This window comes from Tachyglossus aculeatus, chromosome 12, assembly GCF_015852505.1.
Source record: "Tachyglossus aculeatus isolate mTacAcu1 chromosome 12, mTacAcu1.pri, whole genome shotgun sequence".
In the NCBI taxonomy this organism is placed as follows: domain Eukaryota; kingdom Metazoa; phylum Chordata; class Mammalia; order Monotremata; family Tachyglossidae; genus Tachyglossus; species Tachyglossus aculeatus.
Window position 1 is genome coordinate 27051702 of NC_052077.1, and position 22604 is coordinate 27074305.

The 22604-nt window shown below is 45.9% G+C and overlaps 1 protein-coding gene across 4 annotated transcripts in view; it reads left to right on the forward strand.

The window, feature by feature from the left end:
• The window catches only part of FNIP2 (folliculin interacting protein 2), a 112676-nt gene that overhangs the window by 84280 nt on the left and 5792 nt on the right, over nt 1-22604 (forward strand). For all 4 annotated transcript variants that reach the window (XM_038755175.1, XM_038755176.1, XM_038755173.1 and 1 more), the window contains 4 exons: nt 169-338; nt 2341-3682; nt 4681-4837; nt 17120-17320. In XM_038755175.1, the coding sequence (XP_038611103.1) occupies nt 169-338; nt 2341-3682; nt 4681-4837; nt 17120-17320 (1870 nt within the window). The remainder of the gene's footprint in view (nt 1-168; nt 339-2340; nt 3683-4680; nt 4838-17119; nt 17321-22604) is intronic.

Here is a 22604-nt window from a genome sequence, read left to right on the forward strand (position 1 = left end):
GCCAACAAAGGAAATTAGAATTAGAACACAGGCCTCCTATGACTCCAGTCCCAGGCTCTTTCCACTAGGCCATGCCGCTCTCTCATTCCTGTTTTAGGGTCCCACCGGGTCACTGATCTGTCAGGTTCCATTATTGATTGCTCGGGTGGCTGTTTACCTTCCCTTTAGGTTTTTTGCTGCTCTACTGACAGCGGTGTTGACCTACCATCTGGCCTGGGTGCCAACTGTCATGCCCATTGATCATCCTCCCATCAAAGCTTTCTCTGAGAAGCGCACCTCCCCGTCTGTGAATCTGCTGGCTAAAACACATCCATACAACCCTCTCTGGGCCCAGCTGGGTAAGTGGCAGGGCTGGGAATTGAGAGCACACACAACTAGAACAACCACCACCCCACACACCGTTGGACTTGGGCAGACTCGCTCACATCACAGTAAAAGCTGCAGCTCTTCCAGTGGGTTTGTCTTCTGTGTGCCCACTGGTGTAAAGCTTTAGCCTTGCCCTCGTGCTGTGTCCAGATCAAGTCGACAAACGAATTGTGTGAGTTCCTTGTTGCGTTATCATACTGCCACAGGCAAAGATAAGCAAAACTGGTGACTGCATGTGCCTTCGCAGTTGTGATAAATTGTGATAAGAATCACTTTGAATGGATGGGTTTTATCAGTTGCTGTTATCAGTAGGGAAAACTAGCCTTTTTTAAAAAAATCATAATGATATTTGTTAATCGCTGCGAGACACTGTACCAGTGCTGGGATAGAAGATTCAAGCTAATCAGATTAGACACAGTCTGTGTCCCACATGGGGCTCACAATCTTAATCCCCATTTTACAGATGCGGTGACTTGAGGCACAGAGAAGCTAAACGATTTATCAAGGCACCTAGCAGGCGTGGCTCAGTGGAAAAAGCACAGGCTTGGGAGTCAGTGGTCTTGGGTGCTAATCCCAGCTCCGCCACTTGTTGGCTGTGTGACTTTGGGCAAGTCACTTAACTTCTCTGTGTCTCAAATCACCTCATCTGTAAAATGGGGATTAAGATTATGAGCCCCACGTGGGACAACCTGATCACCTTGTATCTCCCCCAGCGCTCACAACAGTGCTTTGCACATAGTAAGCGCTTAACAAATACCATCATTATTATAGCAGACGAGTGGCGGAGCCGGGATTAGAACCAGGTCCTCTGACTCTCAGGACCAAGCTTTATCTACTAGGACACACTGCTTCGCTTCTCTTGGTGTCATGACATTCAGCCATCTAGAGTCCTGAGGGTGAAAGGCTTTTCCGTTTCAAGTTTGTGGGGAAACTCTGGAAGAGTATTTTCCAGTTTGCATCAAGAGCCCAAAGTGTGAGAGAAGCTTAGAAGTGACACAATCTCTCCTTATTGAGAATGGAAGCCAAAATGCCTCTTTAGTCCTCTGCTTGCTATACCTGGGCCAGAACTACAGCAGTACTCCGAGATGCTTTCCGTGAGAATCAGCTCACTTACAATCTTTGAACCTGTACATCATCTTCATCATCATAATTATGTGACCTTGGGCAAGCCCCCTTAACATCTCTGTGCCTCAGTTACCACATCTGTAAAATGGGAATTAAATCCTCATTCCTCTGATTTAGACTGAATCCCTTGTGGGATGGAGACTATGTCCTACCTAATTATGTTATCTACCCATGCATTTAGTACAGTGTTTAGCACTTATAAGTGCTTAAATACTATTTTAAAAATGATGGCATTTATTAAGCATTTACTCAGGGCTGGAAACCTACAAAGTTGAGAGATCATAGTCCTTGTCTTCCGTGGGACTCAAAGTCTATCTCATCCCCTTTTTTCAGATGGAGAAAGCTGAGGCTCAGAGATAGAAAGTGACTTGTTCCAGAGGTGGGATTATAACCCATGTTTCCTACTCCCAGTCTCATGTTCTTCCTAATAGGTCACACTGAATGTCTTCACATAATGAATATATCCCAAATGTTTGGCTAATTGATGTAATCCCACTTTATGGATGCTTCCAGGTCTATGGAACTGGAGAAAAATGTCGTAGGTGAAATTCTCAAGGGTGGTCAGATCTGTGATTTTTTTGCTGTCTCTCTGTATTCAGGAGAAATGTTGTTCTTCCCCACCGCTCTCAACCCCTGCCATCTCATCCAGCTCCAACCTTTTGTCCAGGCTCCCTATGTTTGTGTGTGTATATATATGTATGTATGTGTATATGTATACATATGTCTTTGGGGATCTGTCCCCAGCTTCTGATCTGGAAGTTATTGTATTAGCTGCTTGCAAACACCTATGAATTCTTTGTGTTCTCTCTCTCTCTCTCTCTGTCTGTCTCTCTCTCTCTCCCTTTACAGGGGACTTGTATGGTGCAATTGGTTCCCCAGTGAGGGTAACTCGAACCGTGATCATTGGGAAACACAGAGACCTGGTCCAACGGATACTATACGTTCTGACCTATTTCCTCCGCTGCTCCGAGCTGCAAGAACACCAGCTGACTTGGAGCGGGAAGTTTGGAGACGAAGAGCAGATGTTCAGTGGCAGCCAAATCACAACCACCTTGGAAAAGGGAGAGGTGGAGGAGTCTGAATACGTGGTGGTTACTCTGAGGAATGAACCCGCTCTGGTGCCTCCGGTCCTGCCCCCAAAGAGTGGGGAGAAGAGAAATCGACCCCCTGCGGGTTTGGCGGGGGCCCCAGAGTGCCCTGGGACAGCCGACTCTTTGCACAGAGTTGACCGAGAAAAGAGCAAGCTATCGGAGTGGACCGAGCAGGATTGCAAGGCTCCTCAGGTGGTGGTCAGAGGAGTGGCATCGAGCAACTCAGGGCAGGAGCTTGGAAACCACAATGCCACAGCGTGGGTAGCCTCCGGCCTCAGAGGCCCTGCCGAAACTGAGGCTTCAGAGATGGGGCTGCAGCCCAGCCAGCAGCCGGTGAGGAAGGTTCTGCCGGTGACGGGCGGCCCCGAGAAACCTCACAGCAGATCACCTGCCTGCCCTTGCCCAGAGAGGCTCACACGGGGGAGTACTCCTGTAGAAAAGGTCATTTTTCGCATTGGAAGCTCAGTGTCGCCAGAGTCAGACTTCGAAAGCCAGGCCAGGGAGATGGAGGAAAACCTGAAAGCATTCAGGAAGCATCCAGCCCAGACAGATATGCCTTTGATCCCGGCAGGCCTGGCTCCAGATGACGACGCTCGGGAGGCATGGACACCCGGGGTCTCGGTCATCCGGAGGACCGTCGGTTATGCTCCAAGCCTGTCTCGTGAGGGGAGCAGAAGTCTGTCGGAAGGGCATTTCGTTGAGGATAACGGTGTTGGTGTCACTGTCACCGAGGCTGCTGGGCCACCCAGCCCACCGACTGAACCCTTCGCACCTTCTCACAACACAGTGGCAACGGGAAAGAGGAAACCTCTGGAGGAGACTCAGACCTCGGGCCCGAAGGATCAATCTTTGGAACCAGTTCCGAGTACACGTGTCCAGCAGGGCTCTGGATGTGAGGGAGCTTTGGATGTCCCCTGTGGGGATGCTAACAGGAAGACAGCATTCAGACCAGAAGGCGACCTCCCCAGAAACGAGAGCTCAGACAGCGCCTTGGGAGACAGTGACGAGGAAAGTGGGGCCTGCCCGTCAGCTCCCCTGAATTTAAGTTCTGACAGTGACCGACACGGAGCATCAACAGAAGTGGAGTTGCCTTTGCCAAGGTGAAATGGCAAGAGAGGTGGGGGGAGGAAGGGCTTTGAAGCATTCTCCAGTGACCCTGATAAGCACTCAGTAGACGCTTGATAAATATTATTACTCCTCCTACTATATGATTGTCCTCTGTATTGAAGAAGTCACCACTGATGTTGAAGTTCACGTGTGTGTTTGTGTGTGTGAGAGAGAGAGAGAGAGAGAGAGAGAGAGAGAGAGGGTGGGAGAGAGAGAAAAGACCAATGAGAAATCCATAGTTCATGTCACAGTGTGCACATACAAAGGGCCCATCCTACAACTAAAACTTCCGTGCTCTGTCCTCTAAGTAAGGCTTTTTGTACAACCTGATTTCTAACTAAATAGACCATTCTCAGTAAAGTTTAGTATAGTTGACCTATTAGTTCGTTCATTCATTCAATCGTATTTATTGAGGGCTTACTGTGTGCAGAGCACTCTACTAAGCGCTTGGGAATTACGTCAGCAACATAGAGAGACAGTCCCTACCCAACAACAGGCTCACAGTCATCATCATTAGTTGTCCATTATTATTATTATCATCATCATTATTATTTTTATTAATAAGCACTTTGTGCTATTTTCTGAGGTAATAAATGGTATTTTTTCAGTCCTTCCTATCCATGGAGCACTGTACTAAGCACTTGGAGTGTATAAAACAAGAGCTGGTGGACATGTTCTCTGCCCTTAAGGAGCTGATAGTCGTAGAAGGAGATTCAAGGTATAAAATTAGACACAATCTCTGTCTCATTTGGGACTCTGGGTCTATTTTATCCTCATTTTTCAGATGAGGAAACTGAAGCCAGAGAGGTTCATCGACTCATCCAAGGTCCCACAGCAAGGCCAGCAGCAGAGCTGGGACTCGAACCCAGATCTCCTGACTTTCCATTAGGCCACACCGCCGCCGCCGCCTCCTCCCTGTTATCAGCTAGCATTTGGCCTGTCAAGCAGTGAGACACTCAATCCTCCCTCTGATGCATTAAATGTCTTTCAGGTCTCAAGTCGTCAGCAGCAGGAATGTGAGGAACTTTGGGCGGTCGCTCCTGGGCGGTTACTGCCCAGCATACATGCCGGATCTGGTGCTTCATGGGACAAGCAGTGATGAGAAGCTGAAGCAGAACCTGGTCGCAGACCTCATCCACGCGGTGCACGTAAGTCTTCCTTGCCTCTGGTCCGACTGTAGCTCCAGTCATTGTGTTCGGAAATAGGGAAGCCGGAGGAGATGGCGCCAACGGTCTGATTCTGTTTAGGATGCATTCCCGGCAAGTTCCCAAGGATGATGATGATGATGATGGTATTTGTTAAGCGCTTACTATGTGCAAAGCACTGTTCTAAGCGCTGGGGAGGTTACAAGGTGATCAGGTTGTCCCACATGGGGCTCACAGTATTAATCCCCATTTTACAGATGAGGTAACTGAGGCATAGAGAAGTTGTGACTTGCCCAAAGTCACACAGCTGACAATTGACGGCGCCGGGATTTGACCCATTACCTCTGACTCCAAAGCCCGGGCTCTTTCCACTGAGCCACGCTGCTTCTCTAGGAGGCATCAGAGTCGCTATCCTGACAGATCTTGGGCAACTGCTTGAAGGTGAACGAGATTTGCTGGAGAATTGGCTCAGTGGCCGATGTTAAGCACTTGAGCTTTTGTTTTGAATTTTTTTGGTTTTCATGTTACCTGCAGGGTGGCAGAAACTGAGCTGCCGGAAAGCTGGGTGAATCTGATGAGCTGTTTTTCATTGAGCCGCTGTTAAAGTGGACGGGCAAAAGTAGGCTTTTTGCATTGGAAACATATTATGTCTGTGTGCAGGAGGGAAAGTCTTCATTGGATTAAGACACTTGGAATTTGGGATTCACCCCGTTAGTCACACAACAGTAAAGATTAAGCGTGCTATTCCCCTCGCCTCCTTTCTGGTTAGGACAAGAGACATTTGATTCCATTCTTACCCTCAGGTGTTTCCCGCAGAGGGCACAGCTCAACCCCCGGGGCATCTGTGCCAGATGGCATGGAGCCTTGGCACACCATTGGCTCTCTGAGCCCCTGGTTTGGGTGAGGAGGGGAGAGGGAGATGAGAAGCCTGCTTCCCAGCCCCTCCCTTCTTGGTGGCTGGCTACCACCCAGCGCTGGTATGTGCCTGGAATGAAGATATGCTGCTGCTGCTTCACTCCTTTAACCTGGGGTGGGGCAGCTAAAGGGGGCAAAACCCGATCTCAAGGCTGGTGTGGTACCCCATTCAGTCTCAAGTTGGAATGTGAGAGAGACATACCCCTTTATTCTGTAGCTCCCGTTCCATTTTTAAATATTACCAGAAGGTCTGTGTGTGTGTGTGTGTGTGTGTGTGTGTGTGTGTGTGTGTGTGTGTGTGTGTGTGTGTGTGTGTGGTTGTGGGTGTCAGGCGTATGCATGTTTGTCTGTGAACATCTGATGTCTTTTGGTTGACTGGCTTAACTAGTCTCCAAGTGCCACGTTCAAACACCCTCGCAATTTGCGATCCTTTTCTCTGTAAGAAGTCACGAGCCCGTCAGTGTTGCCCTGGTAACTGTACAGGATGCACATGCAAATGTCCTCTAACAATGCTTAGTGTTAAGTTGGGGGAAAATTTGTTCGGGGGGTGATGCAGGGTGTCCAGGGCCTGGCACAAAAGGGTCTCCCCTCCCTCCCCTGGTCACTTCTAAATCCAAAATTTAGGGGGGCTGCCAACCCCCGGTCTTTCATGTGAAATTTTAATCGAGCGAGTCATGGGGAACTCAGACCTCGGAAGCTGCTAGGCCTCCTTTCCAGAGGGAGAGCAAGCTTTTAGAAAGGACCCTCGGTGTTCAGCCTGACCCAACCATCTACGGGGCCAAGGGCACTTGAAATTCAGAACCCAAGCTCAGACCTGTGTGGCAATGTGAACGGTCAAGTTGCATAAAACGGTAAGATAAAACTCAAGTCTGCTGAATGACCAGATGAGGTTATTCCTAGGATATTAAGGAGAGGATGGTTAACGTCAGCCCCTCTAAACCTAAGTCAGCTAGAGTAATAATAATAATAATAATAATGATGATGGCTTTTATTAAGTGCTTACTATGTACAAAGAACTGTTCTAAGCGCTGGGGAGGTTACAAGGTGAGTACAAGCTCATCATTTAACAAAGCGGCCCCTCTTGGGGTTTCATAATAGTCATTCCTGCCAAAGTTTGGGGAAACAGAGCCACTACCCATACTATATCCCCCAAGCAATGCAAAGATAAGAGGGCACAGAGCCGTGCCCCATGTGGAAACACCCTAGGGTGGAGGCAAAGAGAGAGCAGTATTGAAGCGTTGAGAAGTTTTTGGGGCATCGGTGCAACCCCGTGGTCCCTGGAAACTAATTGCTAGCTCCTTGCAGTGTCACCAGCCCAGAATTAAACCAAAAATTTGTTGTCAGAGTTTCTGGAATCGATCAACCAATCAGCTGTATTGTATGCTTACTGTTTGGGTGCTTACTTACTCCCAGACTAAGTCCCCCTTTTCCTCAGCTTCCCCTCCCTTCTGTGTCAAAGGACTCGCTCCCTTTGCTCTCTCCCTACCCTACAGCACTTATTTATGTATATAGCTATAATTCTATTTATATTGATGCCTGTTTCCTTGTTTTGTTGTCTGTCTCCCCCCTTCTAGACTGTAAGCCCGGTGTGGGGAGGGATTGTCTCTGTCTTTATTGCTAAATTGTACTTTCCAAGTGCTTAGTTCAGTGCTCTGCCCCTAGTAAGCGCTCAATAAAAACAATTGAATGAATGAATGTTTGCAGAGCACTTCGGAGAATATAATATAAGGGTTGGTAGACGCGTTCCCGGTGCACAGTGAGTTTACAGTCTAGAGAGGGAGATGGACAGTACTGTAAATGAATAAATTAGGATATGCACATAAATGCTGTGGGGGTGAGGGAGAGGTGAATAAAGGGAGCAGTGGACGATGCCTTGCCTTCCCAGACACCCTCTGGACTCTCTTGTGCCTCTGCCATGTTTGAGGGCCAGCAGGGACATGGTCAAAGAGACCTGAAGTTCCCACGGTCCCTGGTTTGGGGTTGTGGTACTATTGGAGTCCCAAGAGAAAGGCTGAAGGAGTAGCAGAGTATCGCTCATAGATATGCCGTGGGCAAAGGAGGGAGCGAGGTTAGTGTCCAAGTCTGAAGCACAGAGTAGGGGCCCAGGAGCACCCTAAGACTCAAGCAACTTGGCTGTCATTATTATCTAGCTGATATTGCTGCCTACCTTCCAGTGTTGCATTGGAAATTTGCTAGACTGCGCAGAAGCAGTGTGACCTAGTGGAAAGAGCACAGGCCCAGGAGTCAGAGGACCTGGGTTCTATCCTTGCTCCACCACTTGTCTAATGTGTCCTTTTAGTCCTTTTAGACTGTGAGCCCACTGTTGGGTAGGGACTGTCTCTATATGTTGCCAACTTGTGCTTCCCAAGCGCTTAGTATAGTGCTCTGCATACAGTAAGCGCTCAATAAATACGATTGATGATGATGATGTTTGACCATGGGCAAGTCCCTTAACTTCTCTGTGCCTCAGTTCCCTCATATGTAAAATGGGGGTTAAGCTTGTAAGCCCCATGCGATTATCGTGCATTTATCCTAGTGCGCTGTACAGTGCCTGGCACATAGTAAGCACTTAACAAAGTGCCATTAAAAAAACCACACACACACCTAGGCCAGGCCAGTTCCAAACTGTTTCCCTGAGTAGCCCTCCTTAGTGAAGCAAAGTGACTTCCAGCTGGTGGCAGTGTTCTTAAAGGAACCAAACTTGTCAAGATCTACTCAGATTTACTGTGGAGAAAATTGTGTGCCTTCCAGTTGTTTCTGGTACAGTGAAAGATGTCTATTTAATTGTAGTTCCATTAGGAGGGGGATCATAAAGTTTGGTCTGTAGCTAAATATTGTCAAAGCAGGGAACATATACCAGAGGGAAATTGCATGGTGTGCTTTGCACGCAGTAAGTGCTTAATAAATACTACTTCTAATAACAGTGGCAGTTAGTGCTGATATAGGTGTTCACTAAATAGGAATGCGGTTTTATTAGGGATGGCTTAGTGCAGTGTCTCATGAACATAATCCTCATTCAGCTAGCTTCCCAATATTTCTGTACCACTGTTTGAGAAGCAGCTTGGCCTAGTTGGAAAGACCACAGCCCTGGGAGTCAGGAGGACCTGGGTTCTAATACCAGCTCTGTCACTCGTCTGCTGTGTGATCTTGGACAAGTCGCTTCTAATCCCAGCTCTGTCACTTGTCTGCTGTGTGACCTTGGACAAATCACTTTACTTCTCTGTGCCTCAGTTTCCTCATCTATAAATTAATGATTAAGACTGTGAGCCCCATGTGGGACCTGATTGCCTTGTAGCTACCCCAGCACTTAAAACAGTGCCCATTAAAAAAATCACATAGAAAGCACTTAACCAGCACGTAGAATAGTGCTTTGCACGTAGTAAGCACTTAATAAATGCCATCATTATTACTTAACAAAAACCATAATTATTAGTTACTGTATATTTTGAGTTCCAGTGGGGTAGGGACTGTGTCCAATCTGATTACCCTTTACTTCAATGCAGTACACACATGGCAAGCACTTAATAAGTAGCATTATTTCCTCCTCTCACTCTGTGTTCTTTTTCCCTCCCCATGTGTTTCCTATCTTTTTATCAATTTTATATCTTTGTCATGTCAACAATTGACCACTAGAATTTCTGAGCAAATATTCTCTACCAAGCACTGTACTAAGCACTTGGGAGAGTACATTAGAGTAAGTGACATGATCCCTACCCTTGAGGAGCTTACAATTTAAGTGGCGGGGAACAGACACTAAAATAAATTACAGGTGGGAGGAAGCAATAGAGTTTAAAGATACGGATACAAGTGCTATGGAGGTGAGTTCTCTAGCACAGAGGTGATGTGGAAGCGAGAAATGAGAGTCCTCGGAGGAAAGTATAGAAAGAAGTGATAACTTAATTGCCTTAGAAGAGATTGCAGATACGAAAAGCAAATGCAAATCAAATACAGATTTGCCTCAGCACTTTCTCTCTCCCCAAGGATTAGGTTTCTGTCTTTTCTATGAATTTCTTTCCCCGAACTTAGCACATAGTAAGCACTAAGTAAATATTGTTACTGCCACCAAGAAGAATCCTAGTGGTAGCTTCCACAGCTTGAGCTTGGCCCGCATTCTTCCATGTTCAGGCATCCCAGGCTGCCTTAATTCTAAAGAAGCCCCAAACTAACAAATCAATCAATGAATCAGTTGTATTTATTGATCACTTCCTGTGTGCAGAGTACTGAACTAAGAGCTTGGGGAAAAGTACAATACAACCGAGTTGGCAGACGCGTTTCCTGGCCACAGCAAACTCACAGTCTAGAGGGGGAGAGAGATGATAATATAAATAAATTACAAATATTTACATAATTTCTGTGGGGCTGAGGGAGGGGTGAATAATGGGAGAAAATGCAAGGCTGACACAGAAGGGAATGCGAAAAGAGGAAATGAGGGCTTAGGCAGGGAAGGCCTCTTGGAGAAGATATGCCTTCAATAAGGCTTTGAAGGTGGGGAAAGTGATAATCCAGTGGATATGAAGAGAGGGCTTTCAGGCCAGAGGCAGGATGTGGGCAAGAGGTTGGTGATGAGAGACAGATGAGTTCGAGGTACAGTGAGTAGGTTGGCATTAGAGGAGTCAAGTGTGAGGACTGGGTTGAAGAAAGAGAGCGGTGAGGTAAGGTAAGAAGGGACAAGGTGATTGAGGGCCTTAAAGCCTATGGTAAAGAGTTTCTGTTTGATGCAGAGTTGGATGGGCAATCCCTGGAGCTTCTTGAGGAGTGGGGAAACATGGACTGTTACGCAAACACAAGTGTGTTTGTGTAAATGTCCCTTCCCAAGTTTTAGAGTGCTTTCCAGAATAATCTAAAAAATTAGGATCTTTTGGGGGTACAGCAGTGAGCAAATGCTTCTACTGTGTAATGTTAAAAATAGCAACAGATTGTGTGCCACAAATATTGCACATGACTCATGGTCCAGATGAGGAGCTGGGCTGCGATCGACTCAAGAATCCCTAAATGAGGCTGCTTGTAGGGGTTGATCAGCCACTGACCCTGCTTGAGAAGCTCCCGTGTGGTGCCAATGATATATCTTCTGGTAAATAAGGCACTTAAATAATATTTAAGTGTCTCACGTCAATCAAAAACCTCGAAATCAATAGTGTCTTAAAAGGAAGTTTGAAATTAGGATGGATGTGTTTTTAAGAGAATGTCTCAGCTTTTTCTTCTTTTTGTGTGGTAGAAAATGAATCTACCTGTACTTTGATTCACCCAACAATTCTCTTCATCAAATGTTGCCTCTGGGAAGCAGACAGAGGGCTCTGACCCATCCCAACCAAGCGGAAACCCATACTACTTAAATGCTTCCTCTTCTTCTCACTCCAACATCCACCTTTTTGGCCAGGACATCCTCTATGCTTCAACACCAATATGCCCTGCTCTGTGAGTTATTGGTTGATTGATCCGCTTGTGTTAATTTTGATCTCCCTCCCCTCCTGCTGGCAGCCTGGGGCATGCTCCAGGGTGAGGAGGATGTTGAAGTTCTGGAGCTCTCTGACAACTGGGCAACCGCTATGAGGCTGGTTTATGTTGCCCCTGGGCTGCTTCCAAAGCCCAGCCCAGCCGTCCCACCCATGATGGTGGCAGAAAGTGAGTACCCTCATTCCCTCCCCTCCTCTTGCCTCCCTGCCCCCCACCCAAATTGGGGCATTGTTGGCCTACTTTGTCACTCGCTTTATAATTCTCTGCACACAGTAGGGTTTTACAAGTCCTGTAGATGAAGCTAAGGTCTGAGGTTTTTGGTTCAGCCTAATTCCCAGGAGGACAGATGAAGGTGAAAAAATTTGTATAGACTTGCTTTAGTGAGGCACCACTGTTCTAATGAACATTCTGTTACCGGGACCTGGTTCCCAAATCTTTTTGAAGAAGGGAGGTTTTTTTAAGCAGTTAGCTATGTTTCTCATTTTCTACTCATAAAAACTTGGCAAATCCTGTTCAAAAATGGGCTTCAGATGTACCACCAAGTTGCTAAATTTTTGCTGGCCCATCCACACTCATAATGTCATTCCAAGGTCTCCTCCTTTTCTCAGCCCCCTATTATTACGGGCTCAAAAAATTTTTATAAACCTTGTCAGTGTAGCAGTCTAAAACATCAGTTTGAACAAGCAGTTATTGTCCGTGGTCATTTGTCAGACTGCCTTGTGCCATACATAATAAAAAGGTCATAGGATAAAGAACCGGCTCATGATGTTTTTCTTGGACTGCTTCATTTTCCATGCCTCCTGTCTGTGTTATTTGCAGCATTGCCTGAGGTTTCCTATGTTACCTGCCCCTACCACCTCCCTGTCTACCGTTCCCTCTGGGCCCTGTGAAGATCTACCAACTTGTTTGTTTTTCCCATCCCTGATGAGACACACAAACATGCACATCCACACATGTACACATACACCACACACACACACACCCCAATCCCTCTCTGCTACGTGAGGGGACACACACATGCACACAAACACCCTCAACCCCTTTCGGCTGCATGAGGACCTGTGGAAACCTTTGTATAATATCTGGCTAGCTGTCCTGCTCCATGACCAATATGATTCCCCCGGAGTTGGCAATTTGCAGTTAGCAGCCAGAGCACAGGCTAAGTCAGAGCTGTTGCCCAGGGGAATTTTCAACCTTCTATTGTTCTGCAGTCAGGGAGATACCTGGGGAACTCTGCGCTGGAAGAAAATAGCAGTGCCCTAAGGATTTCCCCCGCTGGAGTATGTGCATAAGGAGAGTAGATGCTAGGAAAGTTGGTTTTTTGTTTCGTCTTTCCTGGAGAGTGTCTGCTTAGTGTCTGACCTTCTCCACTCTGGGCTTCTTGTTATTTTCTGAACCTGGCTTGCAAAAACCTTTGGAGGTGGCAGTGGAGTGGAGATTGGCTGGCTGGCTGGCTGGCAAGAAAACCAGAGCTATGAGGGTCTTGGAAAACTGGCCAGAAGCCATTTAATGTCCAAGGGACTATGGCCTGGGAAGGAGAATGGGAGAAGGAATGAGAGGAGGATTGCAAGCTCAACTTTATTGCATTAGTCATGTTCTGTTCTATATGGGAACAATTAAGGACCTTCCCTCAAGCTCTTGAAGGGCTGATATTACTAAGTCCCAGTGCTGTAGCTGTGGGCCCCCGTGAAAATTATTTTGTCATATGACATCTATTTAGTCAAGTTCAGTTTAATGAAGTTATTGGACTTCCCAGAAGTGGCTTGTAAAGAGTGATTAAATGCAACACAGATGAGGCCAAAGAATCTCCCGCTTTGGCGGCCCAGACTGCTGCAGGGAGAATCAAAGAAAGTGTGAGGCCCTCTTAATTAGCCCTCCCCATAAATCACCCCTCGTTTTTTGAGGCTTATTGGCAAGCCGTGCAGTATTTTAGTCGCAGCTTTCTGCTCCACCATGCCGGCCGGTGTGACACAGTGCAACCAGCTGTGTCCTTTAAGGGATTTGCCCTTTGACCTTTGAAGAAGACCTTGACTTTTGTGAGACGTACACAGCGAAAGCCATCCTGAAGATGGTCTCCATTTTGCTTCTGTGCAGTTACGCCTGCTTTTGACAGCCCTAATTTTCAACATAGGGTTACAACGGGAAAATAGAATCCCCCAGCATTTGTCAACTGGGGATGGTATCAGATGATGTGTTTTTTGGGTTTCTTTGAGACATTTTAAAAAGGAATATTACTAATGAGGTCTTCAGGAATGTATTTTTTGTAGGAATGACAATGCCCGTAAGCGAGAGTGGCAATGCCAACCCACCCTGCTTGGCAGGGAAAGGGAAAGGCTCGACCATTTCAAACTTGCCCAGCTGAGCCCTCCAACCCTTGATTTAACTTTGTCCTTTGTGATTGTCGTGCTCTGTCTGTGAGCCAAGAGCAGCAGCCCTGCCCTAGCCTCAGGACTCTGAACTAAGAGAGGGCAAAGGGTGGGTCGTGGGCCTCCTTTCTCTTTATTTCATTTGGACTTGTTTTTTGTTTGTTTGTTTAATAGGATGATTTTAGTGTAGCAGATGAGCACCCTAGTCAGTCAGTGTTTTTAACAAGGAATTACTGCATTGGATTGTTTGTTTCAAATCACCAGGTCTTGTGTCTTACAGCCCCCCTGGTGAGAACTGCAGTAACTCACAAGAAAAGTCACAAAAAATCCAAAGAGGACATTTGTTCTTCAAGGTCCCTGGTGTTCAAAAAGGAAGTCGTACTCATAACTCAGGAACTTAAATGCTCCTGTTTCTGACTTACTGTAAATGACTTGTCCCCCTGGCCCCAAGGGGGAACTTCCCTGAGGGGAATTTCAGATACTGGGCAATTTGGTTGGGGGAGTGTGGGAGAGAGAGAAAGAAAGCGAGGGAAAGAGAAGGAGAGAAAGAAAATCCAGTCCTGTAATTCTTTGAATTTCAGCTGCACAGATATTGAAAAAGGCAACATCAACAAAATGAACTCCCTGTCTTTTCCAACACTGCCCCTCACGCCATGCTTCTATTGGAAGGAGCTGTGTCAGACAACTGGATTCACCAGCACTTGGATTTGTACTGGATTTGTACTTGTACTCCATTGAACTCCCATTTGCAGGATGTGGTGTCTTCGTAGACACACCTCCGGAAACAGGTTCATGCTAATCATCATGGGTTCTGAGAGGACCAGAGGCCTCCAGACAGAGACAGATATGGCCCCTTTTGTTCTCACCTCCAGGTGGAGGGAGCCCTCATGTGAGAGCAGAACTAGGCAGCAGTTTCCTCCCAGGAAACTCCAGGGAGGCCCAGATTGCAACAGCTTGTCCTGTGGCAAGAAAGTCCTGAAACAAGCATTCTCACTGGGTAAATATTTAGCAGCCCGAGGTTGGGTAAGGGTTGGGTAACTCTGTTGGGTTTCCGTTTTGAAGGTGCTGTCCTGCCTATGAGTTATTCATCTGGTTTCTTTCCTGTTCTAGAGCCTGCCTACGTGGATGTTTTCATTCCTGTGACGTGTTTGAGAGAAATAAAGGGAGAGAGAATGAGAATGTGAATGAATGAATTCCTGTCTTGACTCATTTGCTTTCCACGGTTTCCTTCTCGAGTGGAGGCTCAAGAAATCACCTGCTCCCTATTGTCAGGAAACGGGTCTCTTGCTTCTTTTGGATTCTCCCAAGTTCTTAGTACAGTGCCCTGCATTCAGTGGGGCCTCAGATGAATTCCTCTACTACTATCTGTCATTTGACCAATTGTAACTATCTCTTCCGTTTGCATCAGATTCACCCTCCTTGCTCTACCAAGTCTTCTTGTGCTCATCCACTCTCTGAATGTCCAGCAAGCCTGCTGTCATTACTATGCATGCCATCCCCCAATTCCAAGCTCCTTTCTCATTCCTCTCATGCCAGCGCTGTTCTCAAATCCCGCTTCCTGGAGGAACACATTTACGACCACAAAGACATTTTATTCCAAACTGCCTTGCTATCACCCTTCCTCAAAATAGCCAATAATTCTACCAGATTGAAAAATCGGCAAAATGAGAATCTTAAAGTGCTCGTACGTGTTTAAATTTTGTTGGTTGATGCGTATATCGTGTGTGTTGTGCCATCCTGGCATACTTCTTACTAGATGGCAAGGATCAGGATGTGTGGGTTCTGTGCTTGCCAAATCATGGTGCTCAAAAATTTCAACAGTCCTTCACCCCTGCCCCCCTTTCTGCAAATGCAACTTGCACCTCTTAAATTAAAATCTACCAGATTGAGAATTTGAACCAAATTCAGTGTTTAACCAAATAAACAATCCAAATTCTTGACTGGACAAATGCTCATCCAGTTTTATTTGGTCACCCCAACTTTATTATCCAAATTAGCTTCATTTTGGGTAATTGGTCTTTAATGTAGGTTCAGAGAATGGATTTTGAACTGTATCTATTGAAGGTGCACAACCGGGCTGTGGCGGAAAGAGTTGGTGAACATTTTTTGGGCGACTGAGGTTCCTGAGAGTATGTGGCCCTGTTAAACCTCAGAAATTGCTGTTGTCTTAACATGTAGGGACCAGGTCAGCCAACGTCATGCCATCATTATCCCTGAATGGCACACAAATTGGGCAAGAACTTGCAGAAACTTGCAGGGGGAAGTGAGGCATTTGGGCACGGTGTCCTTCATAACCTGGTTTAATGTAAGAAAAGCTTTGTTTGGTTCAGTTAATACATCGGGGAGTTGCCACACAACCTTGGGAAACCAGATGCTGTTCCTTCAGGGACTTGCTTCAGGAAGTACTTTGTTGTTCCTTCATTTTCCGTGGACAGAGGTTGTCTAGGCCTGGGAGGAAGGTGGGCTATGTTCACGTGATCCTTCTTCCCCAGCCAGAGAACTGTGTACAGGCAGACCATGTAAAAGAATCTAATGCTGTATTTTAATATCCATTAGGCACGGGAGAGTTGAGGTTTTTTTAATGGTATTTGTTAAGCGCCTACTATATGCAAAGCACCATTCTAAGTGCTGGGGTGTTTACAAGGTGATCAGGTTGTCCCATGGTGGGGGGCTCACAGTTTTAATCCCCATTTTACAGATGAGGTAACTGAGGCCCAGAGAAGTGAAGTGACTTGCCCAGAGTCACACAGCTGACAGTTGGCGGAGCCAGGATTTGAACCCATGACCTCTGACTCCAAAGTCTGTGCTCTTTCCACTGAGCCACGCTGAGTTCAGAATATCTCCCCAAGAGTCAGCTATGCATTTCCGGGCCAGTAAGGAATAATTTAATGCCACAACACCCCCAAAATGGGGAGATCACTCCCCTCATTGAAAACAAGGAAGGAATACAGTGGAGAGGACAGTACTTAAGCAGCCTTTTGAAAATGCCTTCCACCATGTTGCTTGTTTTTTTTGGTGTTTGGTAAGAGCTTCTTGTACTCCAGACACTATACTAAGCACTGGATAGATAAAAGGCAATCCGATTGATTGAGTGCAGATTCTACCTTTCTTAAAATAACTTCTTTAGCCTATTTAGCCATGTTACCTTTTCTGTCCCTGACAAAGCTAATCCTTTATCCCCACTCTTATTAATAATAATAATATAACTATGGTGCTTATTAAGCACTTACTGTGTGCCAAACACGGTTCTAAGCACCCGGGTAGATTCAACTTAGGTTGGACACAGTCCCTGTCCCACATAGGGGTCACAGTCTTAATCCCATTTACAGATGAGGTAACTGAGGCCCAGAGAAGTGAAGTGATCACACAGCAGACATGTGGCAGAGCTGGGATTAGAACTCATGACCTTCTGACTCCCAAGACCGTGCTCTATCTACTAAGCCATGCTGCTTATATCCCAAACTTCATTCCAGGTGGAAATTGTACAGACTGTGAGTGCCATTTGGAAAAATTGAGGGTTAACCTTCCACATTCACTGTTCCTCTTCCAGCATCCAGTACTAGATGAGCCGATAGCCGAAGCAGTCTGTATTATTGCAGATACGGACAAGTGGAATGTCCAAGTGGCCACAAGTCAGAGGAAAGTGATGGACAACGTGAAACTGGGCCAGGACGTCTTGGTCTCAAGTCAAGTGTCCAGTTTACTCCAGTCCATTTTACAGCTTCACAAGCTCCACCTCCCAGCTGACTTTGTAAGTTTTTTGTTTTGTTTTTGTTTGTTGTTGTTTTTTTACCAAGACCCTCCATAGTATGGTTTGTGTGAATGGAACAATCCTATGATTATTTTGTTGTTATATTCATTCATTCATTCATACAATCGTATTTATTGAGTGCTTACTGTGTGCAGAGCACTGCACTAAGCGCTTGGGAAGTACAAGTTGGCAACATATAGAGACGGTCCCTACCCAAGAACAGGCTCACCGTCTAGAAGGGGGAAGACAGACATCAGAACAAGTAAACAGGCATCAATAGCTATATATACTGAGCATGGATCATACACAGTTTATAGCTCACAATAAATGGGCAGGGAGTATGTCTACCAGCTGGGTTATATTGTATTCTCCCAAGCAGTTAGTACTGTGCTCTGTGCACAGTTAGAGCTCAATAAATGGCATTTATTATGTTAATATCACAATCTTACAGCTTGGAAAAGAAACTCAGTCCTCTAGATCATAAGCTCGTTGTTGGCAGGGAACGTGTCTACCAACTCTGTTTCATTGTACTCTCCCAAGTGCTTAGTACAGTGTTCTACACATGAAAAGCACTCAATAAATACCATTCATAGTTTTTCTCCAGGGCCTGATCTGTGAACTACAGAAGAACCATCAGAATTTAGAGATTGTCACAGGGACAGACTGAAAGTGGGCTGTTAATGGAAGGTGTCGAAGAGGACATGAAGGTTGCAAGGTTCAGGAAGAGGGTGATGGTGGTGGTGTCCACCCTGAAGGGAGAGTTTAGAAGATATAGGAAAGTGAAGTCCAGTTTTCACTGCAGTAGGTTTAAAGTGTTACAGGGCACCAATGTGGAAATGCCCTGGAAGCAGAAAGTGATGTGAGATTGTAAAGTCAGTGAGAGGACCAGGCTAGAGATTTAGATTTGGGAGTCATAAGCAATCAATCAGCGATATTTACTGAGGGCTTACTTTGTGCAAAACGCTTGGGAGAGGACAGTACCAACAGATTTGGAAAATATGGTCCCTGCCCCAAGGATTTTACAGGCAGCATGAAATGGTGGTTGAAACCGGATGAGAAGAGGAGCTTCTCAAGAAAATAAATGAAGAGCAAGAAGACTAGACTCAGTGGAACTTTTCATAGGTTAAGTGTGACGTGAGGGTGAAGAACCAGGAGAGGAAACTGAAACCTGACGGAGAACAGTCAGAGGGCCAGGAAAATACTGTGTTAATAACCAAGGCAGGAGAATGATGTTAAACATTTTGAAGAGAATCGGGGTTGGTCAACAGCTGAGACTTCAAGGAAGATTAGCAGAGTAGAACCCTTAATTTGCTTTATTGTACTCTCCCAAGGGCTTAGTATGGTGCTCTGCACCGAGCAGTTGTTCAATAAATGCCATGGATTGATCTATTGCTTAACTGGAAGGAATTCATTGGGACTTAGTAGAATAAAGAGGATTGCAAGGATGCAAGAAGAGAGTTGGTGTTAGAAGTATGAGTATTTTAGTACAGTAGGGATAGTAGAAGTATTTATTGAGCACCCACTTGGTGCAGTGTACTGTATGAGGAATTTGGGAAGTACACATTCCCTGTACTTGGAAAATTCGCAAGACACTCTAACAGGTGGAAGTCTTGGAGAAACACACCCTATGTGAGGAGGATAAGCAGGACGGGGGCTAAGGGGCTGGGGAGGAAGTTAGGTCGAGAAATGGAATGGGCAATGTGAGGGAAACTTGGCTTATTTGAAAGCAGGATGAGAAATTGAAAGGTTAAAGATGGCAGTGAAGGAGAGTGCGAGGAGGTATTTTTAAGAGGTAAAGGGGGATGGAGTCCAAAACACAGGTAGAGAGGATAGATTTTAGCAACAGGAAGGAGTTTTCCACTTGGAAGACTAAGAAGGAAGGGGGTGGGGGATATAGAAAGGGAAACGTCGAGGGGGGTCCTTGGGGCAATTCACTGTCGTAGTAGGGTGTAGCAGTATTGTCAGCTGTGTGACTTTGGGCTAGTCACTTCACTTCTCTGTGCCTCAGTTACCTCATCTGTTAAATGGGGATTAAGACTGTGAGCCCCACGTGGGACAAATTTATCACCTTGTAATCTCCCCAGTGCTTAGTAAGCGCTTAATAAATGCCATCATTATTATTATTCTTTTAGACTGTGAGCCCACTGTTGGGTAGGGACTGTCTCTATATGTTGCCAACTTGTACTTCCCAAGCGCTCAGTACAGTGCTCTGCACACAGTAAGCGCTCAATAAATACGATTGATGATGATAGGGTCATTGGGCATTAGACAGGGAGAAGCTTGCATCATAGAGAGGCCTGGAAGAATCAGGAACTATGGGCAGGGGAGTCCAAGGATGGTGTATTCCTGGGTAATTGATGAAATGACAGAGTTGACAGCAGAAGGAGATGAAGAGGCTGAGATCAATGTGATTTTTTAGACTTTCACCAAGGTCACTCAGATGCAAGAGAGCAGGAACGAGAGAAGAACTAAGTGGGTGAATCAGAGCAGGATTTGGCAGGATGAGAGTGACTGAGGGACAAAGGGGCAAGGGAATCGGGTTTGTTGGCAGGTCCCTTTCAACTCATATGCCAGCTCTTGGCTTGGGATCAGGTGAGCCGAATTCTAGCACAAGACATCTGTTGTTTGTGAGGCCTAGTGACTTTGTTCTCGATTGTCCTTCTCTGTGTGTCCCAGCAATACTCTCAGTATTTCCTGAGAACCCACCCTGTGCAGAGTGCTGTATGAGGTGCCTGGGAGCTGCTAAGAAATGTAGAAGACACAGTCTTTGCCCTCAAGCAGCTGACAGTGTAATGGGTGAGAAAGCAGCCTTTCCCTCTAGGTAGAGACTGAATTAAGTTGACTCTTTTGGGTTACTTTCTCATTTTTCTTTCATTTAGTCGTTTTGTGGGGCCGGGGGGAAGAAACAAATTGAACATTGTATTTTTATCCTGGTTTAGGGTTAATTTCTGAGGTTTCCCCTAACAGAATTCCTGTTAACTTTTTACCTCTAAAGCACAATTCTTCCAAGTATAAGGTTATTGTGCAGCACACAGTAAATAATTAATGCATTTAATGATACTGACAGCTTCCAAACAGCAAAACATTAATCTGTGACTTAAAATGTTATTTAAAAGTCAGTGATTTAATTTGAGTAAAAAACAGCTAGAAATGTTTGACCCTGTGTTGGCAAAGGAAGAAAGGGGGAAGTATTGAGTATTTTAATTGTGACTTAAATGAAAATTGTGGAAGCCACTCCTAAAATACTTCAGAGGTAAAAATTGGAAAATTGCACAGGGATGAACACCAGAAAAAGGAAAATATAGCATTTTCTTGAACTCGGAGCTCTGTAATATATGGGAGCCATTTTTAAAAAGTCATCTGTGTGATTTCACGTTTACTAGTCACAGGGAACAGTCCTGTGTCAGTATTAACAGGTGACGACCCTTTGACCTGTTTCCAAGCGCTTAGTACAGTGCTCTGCACACAGTAAGCGCTCAATACAATGGAATGAATGAACTCATTTTTTTTTAAGTACTGTTGTCTCTGAGTTATCTCAAAAAAGTCAGTGTTATTTTTGCTATTGAAATACTTTATCTGGCAACTTCCTGTGTTAAAATTCTTTATCACATTCCCTGTTTTTGATCAATTGAACATGAAGTCTCTGTACCACTTCATTGCACGGTTGACTGTTTTGGTGGGACTGTTCCACATAAAATCGTCCCTGGATCCTTTTATGATCCTAATCTCTTCCAGGGAATGCTGTCATCCGAGCAGCCCAGTACATTGGAAATGCTAAGCACCAGAAACCATCATTTGTCTCCGAGAAGCTCACAGTCTGCGGGCTCTTGCACGACTCTAAAGATTACACTGTCAACTGTATATGTTGATCTTTTTCCTTTAAACATTTGTAATTTTCTGTGAGAAAGTGATCAGAAACTATTGCCAGGTTTTTCTAGTCCCTTCAAAAGATACTTGGATGCCTCTGGCAGCTGGACTGCCTTCTGCAGACACATTAGCTCCGGGTGGAAACAGATTGTCGCTCGTCGCTAGCGGAGATTACTAGCCATATTTTCAAAGGAGGATGCTTCTTGAAACATAGCACCCTGCCTTTTCTGTTGGGCTAGCCCTGGTTCAAATCTGACCTCTTGGCTCTCCCCACACCATCCTACTCCCACAGCAGACAATCATTAATGCTCGGTTTGGGGACATTCTTCATCCCTTTATTATTTATTTGTGATTGTTTACTTATATTACTGTCTCCCTCCCCCTCTAGACTGGAGAAGAGTGTGTTCCATTCATTCATTCAATATTTATTGAGAGCTTACTGTGTGCAGAGCACTGTACTAAGCGCTTGGGAAGTACAAATTGGCAACATATAGAGACGGTCCCTACCCAACAAAGGGCTCACAGTCTATAAGGGGGAGACAGACCAAAAAAAAAAAAAAAAAGCAGCAGACAGGTGTCAATACCATTAGAATAAATAGAATTATAGCTATATACACATTAATAAAATAAGTAGAGTAATAAATATGTACAAATATACAGAATTGCTGTGGGGAGGGGAAGGGCAGGGGGAGGATGGTGAGGGGAGGAGGAGGAGAGGAAAAAGGGGGGGCTCAGTCTGGGAAGGCCTCCTGGAGGAGGTGAGCTCTCAGTAGGGTTTGAAGGGAGGAAGAGAGCTAGTTGGGCAGATGTGTGGGGGGAGGGAATTCCAGGCCAGAGGTGTAGGACAGGCGAGAACGAGGCACAGTGAGGAGGTTAGCGGCAGAGGAGCAGAGGGTGCGGGCAGGGCTGTAGAAGGAGAGAAGGGAGGTGAGGTAGGAGGGGGCGAGGTGATGGAGAGCTTTGAAGCCGAGAGTGAGGAGTTTCTGCTTGATTCGAAGGTTGATAGGTAACCACTGGAGATTTTTGAGAAGGGGAGTGACATGCCCAGAGTGTTTCTGTAGAAAGATAATCCAGGCAGCAGAGTGAAGTATAGACTGAAGTGGGGAGAGACAGGAGGATGGGAGGTCAGAAAGGAGGCTGATGCAGTAATACAGTTGGGATAAGATGAGAGACTGAACCAGCAAGGTAGTGGTTTGGATGGAGAGGAAAGGGCGGATCTTGGCGATGTTGTGGAGGTGAGACCGGCAGGTTTAGGTGACGGATTGGATGTGTGGAGTGAATGAGAGAGCGGAGTCAAGGATGACACCAAGGTTGCGGGCTTGTGAGACGGGAAGGATGGTAGTGCCGTCTACAGTGACGGGAAAGTCAGGGAGAGGACAGGGTTTGGAAGGGAACATAAAGAGCTCAGTCTTGGACG